Raw genomic sequence first — 12,944 nt, 5'->3', positions numbered from 1 at the left:
TTCTTCAGGAACACGTCTAGTGATTGTACGCGGCAAACTTAAAACGTCTATTGATTTCAGGTTCGGCTTAAAACAGTATTTAGGACCTATGCTAGGGTTTTGCAGTGACTATCATCCAAGGCAGCTCCTCCAAGGACTGTCGTTTTAGAATGAATACATACCAACTAGCTCAGCTCTCTGTTATTGTAAACTTCAGTCACTTGCTCTCCGCTTTACAATTTTGCATAGGAATACACCGAGGGGCGAATTCACAAAACTCCTCCTTCGTAAGTGAGTCTTCCCATTGGTCAGCCGGCTTCACTAATGATATGTCCTACATCGCGATTGCCGGAAACATTTTCCAACAAAAACGTTTAGCCCGCGATGCTTTTGTGAACACGGGTCCGGATTTCTACAACTTCCGCATAAGATCTTTCAACCCTGAATTTTGACTTAGTTTGTCACTCGGATTTTTCCACTACTGTGTTCCACGTGATTGAACGTCACATATACGAATGAAGTTCAGAAGGGTTGCCTATCGGGCGAGTTGGTCATCCTTGAATGTAGCGTGTATTAGCGCGGTACATAAAAGAAAGGGAGATGACACAGACGTAGAGAGAGTTGGAAGTGTAGCGCCTACCTATCTGTACGTCAGTGTCGTATCCCTCGCTTTTATGTACCGCGCTAATGCTCGCTACGTTCATATCGTATGCTTGTTCCTTCTTGATAGGAATGTCCAGCAGTGCAGCATGCAATTTTTGCGGTTGTGAGGAGACGGCACCTTCTCTGCCATTTCCCATGCTTCAAAAGTTAACGATGTTCTCTAAAAGCTAGGCCTCGGCACCTTGATGGGAGGTCGTTTCCGCATGATTTTTTGTACTTGATCCACGCATTCGTACATGTACACTCCCACAAAAGTCATCTTGTGCAGTCGCAAGTGGACTGTACTTCGCAAGCACTTGTGAACTACAAGCGCGTGTTCATGTTCTGTGTGCTCACACTAACTGTCTTCTAATCTTTCCTATTCGTCTTTTTGTTGACTATATTATGTGTTATACCTCCGTTCCCCTCACCAAGTTTAGGGTAGCCAACCAAAAACGTACTTGGTTAACCTCCCAGATTTCCCGTTCCTTTCTTTTTATCTCAAGTACGTTGGATTACGGGCTTCATTTTACTGGTTCTTGCAACGCCGGCTTACTACATCTCGTAGTGCAGAATCGCTATTTGTGTCTCACATAGAGCGTTTTCCTGCCTGTGTGTTGAAGCGCCACGTACTTGCATTCCACTAGTACGCTGAGATTGAATGGGAACCTTCCCTAACAGTGTTGTAGATTTTGGTGTTTCATTTATAGAAGCCGATGTGGCCTCATGATTTTAGCTGATTTGTAAACAGAGTGACCGGCCGTTACTGCCAATACGTGTACGCACTAGAGCTATGAGCTTAATAACTGCAATTTCCGGCGATAAGGAGCACGCTAAAAAAGTATACTTTTATGAATAGCCTAATACACAAACGCTTGCTACTCGCTGGAATGAATGGTAGACCCTCAGAAGATGAAAATAAGATAATGGAGCAAACCTACTTACGAAAGCGTGCTTCTTCGTGTTATCAGTAGGATTAGTTAATGCACTTACCTATAGATACATAAGGCGAAGTCCCCATAATAGCGTAGATCAAGCCAGGGTAAAGTGAACTGTACAGGCCCAGAACTGGATCCACTCCGGCTATGATGGCACACACAAGACCTACAGTGAAATATATCAATAATTACATGCTGATGTTTTATATTTACCACACATTCATTGTCATAGTGGTGCTTAGGAACGGAATATTTTGCAAAAGCGTCATGCCTTTTCGCCAACATATATCTTCCGCGACAACACCAATCTTCCGTATTAGAAAAAAGAAACAGCTTCTACACCTATGCATTATCTTTAGTTGCTCTGAAATGACCGCTTCTCAACTGAAGCGAGCCAAACAATTTTGTTGTTGTGATCGCCACAGTAGGCTAATGTTCTCATACATTTCTATGAATTTATCGTCCTTCGTTATCTAGAGATAACCTTATTTGAAAGGACGTGGTTATTTAAACATAAGCTGTACACGTTTCTATATTATGTGAAAACTGCGTGAAAAACGTAGACAAAGGAAGAGGCGGACGACACAAGCACATAATCGACAAATGATAATCGACAAAGCAACACAAGCGACAAATGCGCTTGTGTCGTCCATCTTTTCCTTTGTCTGGGTTTTTTCGCGCAGTTTTCACATAATGCATTACCAACTCGCCCAACAATCTGTTCTTCTACATTTCTATAAGCTACCACAGCACTATCGCCCCCCCCCCCCAACAATGAAACAGTAAGCCACAGAAAATTATCAGCAGTTACAATCAGGAGACCTATAATGCCACGTGAAAGCGTATGGTTATCCATTTTTCTAACTCTCTATCGGTTCGCCTATATTTTGACACGATAATATATGTATAGCCCAGCTGTTGCACATACTTGTAGAGCCGAAAGAGACAGTATCCAACTAATTTCATCAACATCAATCTAGTAATTACCGAAAAAAAGTGGGAGACTATACGTTCCGCTGACACTTGACAGTGTGTTCAAAAGTGGGAAAACGTTGTTCCACTGACCAATTAAGAAAGTGGGAAAACATTGTCCCACTGACTAATGAAGGCACCATCGTGCGATCACATCACCGGGTATGCGGGATGAAACGGCCGAAAGAAGTGGTGCAGAGTAGCGCTTCTGAAAATGCGCAGGGGAAAATTTTAGGTACGTCATTTCCAGTAGTACAACACCGCCTGCAGCTTTGCCTATTATGAGCCTTCACAGGGCGGCGGTCTGTACCGGTAAACATCACGTCTGCATGCATCGACCATTTCCTGCCGATTTCTTTGTCCTTTCTTTGGCGGTCGAAATGGTCGAATACTAGTGTTGTCCTTGAATATCTGTCCACTTTTCAAGATGTATATAGAATCAAGAAAAATATTCTAACGCGTCATTATCCACAATTAGGCTTAGCCAAGAACCTGTCAGTTTCTCCGAGGATAGCGTTTCGATGCACTTATCGGCCTAGTTACTGCGCCACTTTACATAAACACATGATGACTGGGAGCTAAGATCACCTCTCTAGAAAACCAGAAAAAAAGGGAAAATTACCTGGCACTTTGAATGGCAGATTTTTTTTTCTGAATGAAAGGAAAATTCAGAAGCTCTCGTAAAAATTGGAACAAGTTTGAACGTCAGTGTGGTACTACCGCCACCTGTTCATGGCGAGGTAAACCATTTTTATTGCGCATACAAAGGACTTAGGTAAGATAGCAGCAACATCGCGTTGCGCAAATTGCAACAGATGATGCTGGAGAAGTAATTTTCTGCAGAAGGAAGAACATGTGTTCCACTAGCGCACAAAAGGTTAATGCAATCACGTAATAATAAGTAGCTTTTTTCTACGCGCAGCATGTGTGATAAAGGAACGGTGACATGATTTTCACTAATATTCCTCAAGCGTATCAACCAAGAACAAAATAATAGAGTATTTTCTCCCTGAATCAATGCACCTCAGGAAATGTGCTGACGTGGAATCACGTGTCTATTGCTCCTTTCTTGGCACCGTCTGAGCAATTGCTGCTATAAAAGAAACGGGGCTTTCAATAAACGTAAGTAGCAAAGAGACAAGGGTGAACCTTTATTCTCTCACCTTGTGGCACGTGAAGCACAGCTACCGAAAGCCCTGCGAGGACGTCGGGAACGAGGAACGTCCTCACGTTGTAGCTTTTGATCCACGCTATGCATGGAAATAGTCCAAGGAAGAACCGTGGGATACGGCGGAGTGCGCGCTTGCACATTTCTCCATTCCTCTCACTGAACGATGTGCACTCCTTTGGATCAGGTTCAAACAAAGCAAGAGCATCGGTTGTTAGTGCCTTTCGGTCGACAATGACCCGGGCGTCGGCTGGCAAGGTCAAATCTGCAACAGTGTACAGAGATACGGTCGATTCCACGAAAGATCACAAAACGTCGTATATTTGATGCATCCGATTTTACTGATAATTTCATATATATCATGCCCATATGACAGAACTACGCGAAATCACAAGTTGTATTCAAATCAAAATTTTTTTGAACAAAGGTGACGACAGCCATTTTACAAAGAGTGCGTTTTCGTATATTCGCGACGATGGTAAAAGCGACGCAAGCTCAATATGACGAATATCTTTCTTCGTAGCACAAATAGAAGTAAAGAAGAAAAAAGCTCATATTGCGACACCCGCTTCTTGTTTTATGTTGATGTATTCGGGTTTCACCCTCAAAGACGCTTAGCAACGCTCGACGTTGACCGCGCCGCAGCGTTCGAGAAGCTTCGCGGTTGTAGTAGATCACTTTGTTAAGATTGCGCGCAGGACGCGAATAGTCTAGATTATTCCAGAGCTTGCGCGAACACCAGTGATAGGATTGGAAAGTTCGATGCGTGATGTATAAAAGACGGCGCGTGCCAGCCATGAGCAGTTTTATCGACGGCCGACGCTTTTTTCGCCGCTACAGTGTGTATTGCTGTAGTGTGACTTTTCGTTTCCCGGCCACAAGTTCGGCCAAATAATAAGTTTCATCTTGAACACGCCGACTGCTTCCTTCGTCGACGTCACGACCACGTTACAATATGACATTATCGAATTCTGAGGAACTCGTATATTAACACTCTGAGGGGAAAAGCCAGTCGAAAAGACGCCCGACGAGGGAAAGAAGTGGCACACACTTCTTTCTCTTGTCCGGCGTCTTTTGACTGGTTTTTGCCTCATAGTGATATACCAACTGACCCAGACTTCGACTTTATTTCATATATTAGCACAAAAGTGTTTTATACCGGGATCCACCATGGCTGCAGTGGCGAATTTCCATCGCGGATATGACATTGTAAATTATACGTTAACAGATGACAAAGAAAAAAATCCCGCCATCTCCCCGTATAGGGAACCCTGAGTAGTATGCGAAGCAGCCATGCGTCGACTTAGATTTCTGTAAATGTTTTATTTTCTTCATCACTGTTCATGGTCTTTCTATTCCAGGTTCCCCTGATGTTGTTACTCGTCATATATGACTTTAAGCTCAGGGGAACGTTTTCCCTTGAGTATAACGGCCTTGTGGTTCGTAAAGCATAAAGTTAATGGCTCTTGCTGCAAAGGCTGCAGCTTGAAGTTTGAGAATGCGATGTCAGCGCGCCCGTTTCGCTTCGTCTTCGCGAGCCCGCAACTCCGGCTCGGCTGGGGCACTGGCTACGTCGACGTGACACCGGCGAGAGAGGGCTCGTTCATAAGCTGCTTCGCATCTAAGGGTACCATGCATAATTTATGGCGTAGTGGGTACCTTGCATGAATGACGATGATTTATGGCGAAGTGGGTACCTTGCATGATTTATGGCGTAGTGGGTACCTTGAATGACGATGATTTATGGTGAAGTGGGCACCTTGCATGATTTCTGGCGTAGTGGGTACCTTGCATGATTTATACTAGAGCACGCGCCGCAGTGGGGCGAGTGCTCTATCGGACGTCCATATGTCAGGTTAACATTCCTTTCTGCACACCATGCGCGAGCTCTCCTCTCGTGCCAGCACTTCGTTCTCTTCTTTCTCCCATACATCTAGTGGCACGCGGGGCACTGGTCACGCCGGGGGGACAGGCCTCGTTCATAAGCTGCTTCGCATCTAAAAAAACAAGAAGAAAAAGTTCCGTTGCCGGGAGTGGAAGCTACGACCCCTCGCTCCCCAGCGCGCGGACCGAAACCACTCGGCCATAATGCGTACATTCGCCAGTTTACTAACGGCGAGCTATTTATGCACACCATTTACCGTTGGCGTTATTGAGAGCTCGTTCGCTTCATCGTGTTCTTGCTATCACTAGCGAGACGGCGCCACGGGCTTGGAGGGCGCGCTTTAAAGGTCGTCGCCCCGCGCGTTGCGATGAGAGCGCACCTCTACAGGGGGTGTCTCTCGTGCGCGCGCGCTTATCTCGTGATGGAGGCGGTTCGTACGTCTTGTGCTTTCAGCGGAAGTTTCCGTTGACGTTAAAAAGAGCACGAAGGTCAGTTCGTTCACTGCAGCAGCCGCGTTTCCGAAAGAAGCGCGCTGCTGACACACAAAGAAGTAACAATTGTGACAGTTGTTAGTTGACGCTCGTCCTGTTTGTGTTATTTTCGTACGTCGTTTCTGCTTTAGAGTGCGCTGCAAGTTTCGAGCTGCTTGCCGTTCTTCGCGTGACATTGCAAGTTGTTGCTATAGCATTCATTCCGTCGCCCATGTGGCGAAACAATGCACAATAAACGCTCAACTGCGCCTGTGAAGACGCGTTTCACTTTCATGTTATACCGATTCCTATGAAAGGGGATCAGCCATACTTTCTTTTTAATTCTCTAAAACCGCTGCGTTTTCGAAACTGAGTACTCAATTGATTTCGGGACGCAAATGCTGCTTCTGAGAACGTCTTGTACTTATTGCGGATTCTTGTCATGTTGCTGCTGGTATGGTATTGTACGGGGAGGCGGGATCAGTCAAGCTATACTTGCTATTTACACATGTTGTGTATATACGCGGTAATAAATTTCAAAGTTCATACTTCAAAATCCTTAGCATGCTCATATTTACAGCACGGATAGGCCTCAATAAAACTGCGATTTGCAATGAATCCAAATTGGCGGGGTGTTAGTACCGACAGTTTTTGTAGAAAGGATAGGCCTTAATGTAAAGAATAAGCATCTGCATTTGTATTTGTCAAGTAATTGTTCAAGTAATGAATTTTGTTGCTGAAATCATCAAAAAGGAAAACTGTTCGTCAATTAAAAAATCAATAATAAAACAACCGCTCAATTTAGTTATATTATTCGGATTGATCTCTGAGGGCTGCAGAATGATATTATGGAAAAACATGCTGCATCATTTTTACAATCTTGTCTGTCATTTTCAAACATTGTGTTTCATCATTTTCATACACTGTGTTTTCAGAGCGTTGTCACTACTACGTGAAGGACATCTGTTGTTACAAGAAAATACAATAACACGCTGTGAGCATTATTCATACTCTTCATCTCCTCATCTGTACATACTCATCATCACCGCTTGGGTCTGAGCAGCGGGGCTCAGCCTCGAGGGTCAATAAAGAAGAGCCTTGCGGCCCGAACGTTGCCTCACAAGTGGTGGATTGTGCTGCCCGGTCCCTTAGTCATCGCGCTCTACCGGTGCCCCTACAACTTCCGCTATAATACGCCCCTGAGCTCCGTTCAGGTCGTCGTTTGCACCAACAGACGTGTCCTCGCCCTTTGTCGCCGCGTGAACTCAATGACCGAGAATGACAGGGCCCGCCACCTGCTCAAAGGCATTGGGGCTGCGGCATTCAATGCCCTTGCAGTGCAGAACCCCACTACAGTCTCAGAAGTCATGGGTACGTGTCAGCGCCTTGATGAACTTCATCTGCTACGTCTGCAGCCTGACACATCTCATCTGAGCAAACAAAGGACAGGGAGCTACGCGCGTTGATTCTTTCCATCATACCAGAGGAACTTCAAGCACAAGCTATGTCTTGCCCTCTCGAGGCCCGTACGATGTCTTCTGGCAGCAGCCTCTGCAACATCGTAAGGGAAGAACTTGTTGCCATGACGGGGACGGAAGTTCCCAGGCATGACCCGGTACTTACGCCAACCTACGCTCACGTTGCAGTCATCGCACCTCCTCAAGACGCACCACCTTACGCGTCAACAATACACGGTTTGGCGAATGCTCTGTCACAACGAACGCCGCTTCCGCTTCCAAACGCTTGCACACCCTTGACCAGTTTGCTACTATTGTAGAGTCCGCTTACGAAGTAAACTGTCTGTACATGTTTTCCAGCGTTCTGAACATAATGGGAAAATTGTAATACCATATCTCAGAACACTATATGTTGGCGCATGAACTATCATTTTGTTCACTGGCAGAGGCACCAAGCTCTTTATTTTAAAAAGCGGACATGCAACATTTCTCAATTTGGAACATATAAATGCCATGTGATGCTGCCAAGACATACCACTGTGAAAAATGACACCCAAGAATCTCAATGTCTCAGTATTTTCCACTGCGGTACATTTGCATGGATTGCAATGTTCGGTATGAAGAAAAATTGGCATATCTTTCGAAAAAGCAGTTGAGTTTGGTTTTCTTTTCATTAAAAATTAAGCAGCTTTCTTTAAACCATAGCATTGCCTTATGATGAGTTGCACTCTGAATAGCATGAATAGCTCCTTTATAACGTATGTGACGTGTTAATAGTACAGTATCATCTGCATACTGATACACATTATCTTTACAAATTCCTGAGGGAAAGTCATTCATAAATAAATTGAATAACAGCGGTGACAACCCCAATCCTTGTGGCACACCAGCTGGAACATTTTTTATGTTGGTAATTACTTCTCTATTTCCCTTAACCGCCTGTTACCTGTCTTGCAGATAATTATGGAGCACATCATAAAAAGGTCCTCTGAAAGCCAAACGAAATAGCTTTTCTAATAAAATAGCACGGCTGACAGTTTCGAACGCTTTTGCCAAGTCCACGAACAAAGCAAAGCAAAAGAGGTTCTTGTCTAGAGCCGAATATATTTCATCGCTAAACTCTTTTAATAATGTTATAGTGCTGCGATTTGCAATGAATCCAAATTGACGGGGTGTTAGTACCGAACGTTTTTGTAGGAAGGACGCCATACATTCAAGAAGGAATTTTTCTAGTATCTGGGAGAGTATAAGCAAAATAGAAATTGGTCTGTAATTTTCTATATCATCGTTTTTTTCCTGCTTTAAACAACGGCTTAACAATGGCCGTTTTTCATTTCTCGGGAATAGAAGCACCGGGTATCAACCTAAAGAGGAGTATTTCCGCCAATGCTTCAAAGTTCCTCTGTAGCGTGGCAATAGCTAACCCATCGATTCCTGATTGCCTATTCGGACGAAAACTAAGAATTATTCTCCTAGCATGTTCCTTCGACAGCATGGGCAAAAAAATGGCAGATCCCACGTACCGTGGGAATCGCTGTTATGCGAAGCATGCGCGGGATGGTGATTGGCGTAATTTTTTACATTGAGCGAAACGTTACGGAATGACGCTATAGAAATATAGAAGGGGTATATGCACATTCATATGTTGAAGAGTCGCATATCTATAACCAGTTCTTTACAGTTGCGTAACGATGGCAACAGCAACATGGTTGTTACCAAAACCAGACGCGGTAAACTGATATGTAGTGCTTATATTCTTCAATACTGGATAGCGCGAATCCGAACAGGAAAAAGAAGGAACACAGACGCACAGGACAAGCGTTACTCGCAACTAAGCTTCATTTAGGAAAGTTTCCCTAGATATATGCACAACCGAGCGGCACGCGCAGGCGCACTGGACGTATGTTACTGTCACAATTACAGTTGTTATGCTTAAACTTCTCCGTTATGACGGAGAACGCAAGCACGTTTCACGAACCCGTCTGTATGTGTAGAATGGGTTCTTGACAGTTCTTGAACAAGGTCATCATCACCGTGATCAGTGAGCACCGCTGGACCGAACTTGTTAATCGGATCCGTTCGTAATCACGGCTATGAGGAGTCTAAGTGTAGTGAAGTGCGAGGTATAGTGCAGATGGTGGAAATGCTTGATGCCTCTTACGATGAAATGATATATGATGCCTCCTGTCGTGGACGTGGCAGCGAGGTCTTTTGATGCTCTCTTCACATCCAATCCGTCTTTCACGCAGTATAAGCACCAAGCTTTGTTGGGTCTAGATAAATCAATGTTGAAGTCACCGGTAATGATGAGAGGCCTGGTTCTCTCAGCAGATTTATTGTAGGAAGCATAGACGCCGGTTGTTGCGTAATCCACGTGGTCCACGTTGCGGGCCACGTGGACGAGTGGATGATAGCTGAGCGTCTTCCAGGGGTGTTCTGTCTTCAGTTTCCTCAATTTCCTTGCGTCCGCCGTGGTGGTGTAGTGGTTAAGGTGCTCGGCTGCTGACCCGAAGGTCGCGGTTTGATCCCGGCCGCGGCGGTGGAGAGGGGGAGGGGAGAGGAAAAGTGGAGAGGGGATGGCGATAGGATGAGTGGAGAGGTGTGTGGAGAGGGTATGCGCAGTAAGGGTGGTCACGCCGCACACCACCACCACCACCACCACCACCGGATTGAGCTCCGCCTTAAGATACTTCGCATCTAAAACATATTTAGGTGTCATTGCAGAATACGATGACAAAGGTGCAATGATATTACATTTCTCACTTCGAACATAAAGTTCACGCCACAGCGGTCCGCCAATACGTGTCCCTCCCATAAAGATGCCTTAAAGTATCTCGATATTCCAAAGTCCTCATTGTGCCCATTTCGTCCTCTTTGTACCATGAAATGCGACGGTCGTCATGCAAGTGGCTGCAGTGTTCCTAATTGACCCAAAATACAAAACACCAGAAATGTAAAAGTGCTTGCTCATAGTGCACCCTGTAGAATCAGTATTAGCGATTCGATTTTCTAACACATTCCTAGCGTTCTATAATTTATTTAGCTTTACTTAGAAGTAACGCAACATGCAAACAGCTTAGAGGTTTTCCCAAGGAACTCTACTAACATATACCACAAAAATATCTTGTTCATACCCGAACGTTATGCTTCACGCCGGTTCTGCCAAAATACCCCGAATGCAGCACGCTGCTGTAATATCCAACCTCTACGACAACAGAAAGCAGCACAAATAAAGAAATGATCCACTTGAAGCATGGCGGGCGCAGTTATCACGGCCAGATATCTCGGGCGGATTGTTGCGAGCTATCTGCCGCAGTATGTCAAGAAAAATTGTCAATTCCTTGCCACTTGATACCTTCGAGATAACGCCGACACACCGCGCTCTCCTTTCTGCGTATAGCGGTGAAGCGCAGTCTCAGGGTGTGTGTACTGTTTCTTTTTTATGCCGCGTCACGGCAGACGTCATGGCGGGACTTTTGAATTCCTTAAGGTCGATACGCCACGTGGTGCCGTTCACGCGAACTAAACCGCTGGTGTCCAGAAAAGCAGCATATGATTGTTTTTTAGTGTCAAAAACTCATTGATTCCTAGTCAACACGGTTTTCTCGCTGGACGTTCAACTACCACAAATCTTACTAGTTTCATGACGCAGATCTCCACACCTATTTCTCAGAGAAGACAGGATGACGCAATCTGCTGTGACCTGAGCAAGGCTTTTGACGTAGTCAGACACACAGTGATTATGGTTAAACTTGCGCTCGTTCATGTTGAGTTGTCGGTTGTGAATCTCCTGCACAGCTATCTGCTCAATAGATCTTATGTTGCCGTAAATGGCCAAATGTCTAGGGAAGCACCCACTACGCCATTGTTCTTCTTTCTGCGGATAAGCGAGGTACCCGCAATATACCTCTGAGGTATCATGTGCACTATATATATAACATTCAACAGCAGCCATCAGTGGCATCGGTCAGTTGGGCAACAGAGGTGGGCTGCTGGTTCCAGTAATTTGATTGGAACCGACATAATTACATATGTTGCTGTGTTTTCTCTATCGAAAGATAGAAATATAAGAAACATACACAGAATATGTATGTTCTTACTGACATGCGTAAAACACATGGAATAATTTGAATGGCGCAGAAAACATTTTAATAGGGAGCTTCTCAATACCGCAATAACTAGTTAATTCGGCACCCGTTAATTCGGAAAGTCCACATATTCGCGCGCGTTATCTGGCCCCACAAGCATGTGTATTCTCCAATGGAATCAAACTTTCGTTAATTCGAACATATTTGAGCGCAAACTGGTTTATTCGGGCGATTCTCGGAGCGCGAATCACTGCAAGTATGCGACGCAAAGGAGCGGAAACGGCGTTCGCGGACAACCGAACCAAGGTGGCGCAGTCTGTACCGCAGTCGTCATCAGAGAGATCCGTATGGTAACGACCATAGTGAACTAGAAGAAAGTTCTGAACATGTTCAGCGCAAAAAAGAACACAAAAACACAAGGAAGGGCACGACACAAGCGCTGTCTAATAACTTAAAGTTTAATGGAAGAAACATGTCATATATAAGCTTAAAGAAAAAACAAAAGATCTCCCCCACCAGGCATGTAATCACATATGCTGTAGATATGTAATCTCAGCTTACAAAGTTGGTTCTAGTTCACTATAGTAACGACTTCTAAATGCGAAGCATTTCTTAGCGAACCTTTGGCACTTTGAGCGTTTCTATCTACGTATCTATCTATCTATCTATCTATCTATCTATCTATCTATCTATCTAGCCGCTTACGTCTGGGTGTTCTTATGATCACCTCTAACTTGGTGTAGACCGAAATTGGCATCGGAGGGTAAGAGGACTTGACGTATATGATTTCCGGGTCATGACATGAATAACGTGAAAATCCTGTTGCGTACGTCGCCAAACCCTTTCCACTAGACACGTGTTGCGCCTACCCGTTCACCACGGGCCGCGGTGTACGGGTATGCGCCATAGGTGATTGACAGTTTATATCTACTCAGGAACGGCGCGAAGAGACATTAGTAACTTAAATGCTACAGCGTTAAGGAAAACCAACATCGGCAGCGTTGACTCGACGAATGGAAAGAATGAAAATTAGGATCCCAGCAGGAATCGAACCCAAGCATTCTGCGTGGCAGTCAGGTATTCTAGCACTGAGTCACGCCAGGTGTATAAACTGGTTTGAAAAAACAGCCTACGCAGGTGTAATATCGGTGGAACGTCAATTGTGGTTGTGGTGCTTGCTATCTAATTTTACAAGAAAGCAATAAACACTATATGATACTCCTACGATGTGTAGCCTACTCCTACGATACAGGCGTCATATCAGATTAACGTCTGTGGTTCCAGTGTTGGCTCCGCTTTTGTAGCAGTCTAATAAACATTACGTTCGTATTCCTATGATTCAGCA

General features: G+C 44.8%; 1 protein-coding gene across 1 annotated transcript in view; it reads right to left on the bottom strand.

The window, feature by feature from the left end:
• The window catches only part of LOC119377310 (uncharacterized), an 88,672-nt gene that overhangs the window by 67,347 nt on the left and 8,381 nt on the right, over window positions 1-12,944 (bottom strand). Inside the window, exons 2-3 of the mRNA XM_049411570.1 lie at window positions 3,695-3,964; window positions 1,615-1,725 (exon numbers count right to left, since the gene is read on the bottom strand). Of these exons, the coding sequence (XP_049267527.1) occupies window positions 1,615-1,725; window positions 3,695-3,964 (381 nt within the window). The remainder of the gene's footprint in view (window positions 1-1,614; window positions 1,726-3,694; window positions 3,965-12,944) is intronic.

The sequence above is a fragment of the Rhipicephalus sanguineus genome, unplaced genomic scaffold, assembly GCF_013339695.2.
Source record: "Rhipicephalus sanguineus isolate Rsan-2018 unplaced genomic scaffold, BIME_Rsan_1.4 Seq4304, whole genome shotgun sequence".
Classification (NCBI taxonomy): Eukaryota; Metazoa; Arthropoda; class Arachnida; order Ixodida; family Ixodidae; genus Rhipicephalus; species Rhipicephalus sanguineus.
This window is presented reverse-complemented; position numbering and strand designations above follow the sequence as displayed.